Here is a 221-nt window from a genome sequence, read left to right on the forward strand (position 1 = left end):
TCCCCCGCTGCGCACCGCCCGGCTGCAGGCGCTGCTGTTTGGCGCCGACACTCACTGCTTCACACGCAAGACCCCGGCCCTGCTCCTGCTGCCGCTGTCGCTGCCCACGCCGCTGCCGGCACGCGGCCTCCTGGACATGGCGTCCTTCCCGCCGCCCAGGTGCGCGCGAGCCCGGGCGTGGGGAGTGCGGGAGGAGGGCGCGGCGAGCCTCGCACCTGCTC

The 221-nt window shown here is 76.0% G+C and overlaps 1 protein-coding gene across 1 annotated transcript in view; it reads left to right on the forward strand.

Moving 5' to 3' along the window:
* AMH (anti-Mullerian hormone) overlaps positions 1-221 on the forward strand; it is a 2359-nt gene that overhangs the window by 1266 nt on the left and 872 nt on the right. The window contains exon 4 of the mRNA XM_006171816.3: positions 6-197. Coding sequence (XP_006171878.1) covers positions 6-197 — 192 coding nt within the window. The remainder of the gene's footprint in view (positions 1-5; positions 198-221) is intronic.

The sequence above is a fragment of the Tupaia chinensis genome, unplaced genomic scaffold, assembly GCF_000334495.1.
Source record: "Tupaia chinensis unplaced genomic scaffold, TupChi_1.0 Scaffold149964_2, whole genome shotgun sequence".
In the NCBI taxonomy this organism is placed as follows: Eukaryota; Metazoa; Chordata; class Mammalia; order Scandentia; family Tupaiidae; genus Tupaia; species Tupaia belangeri.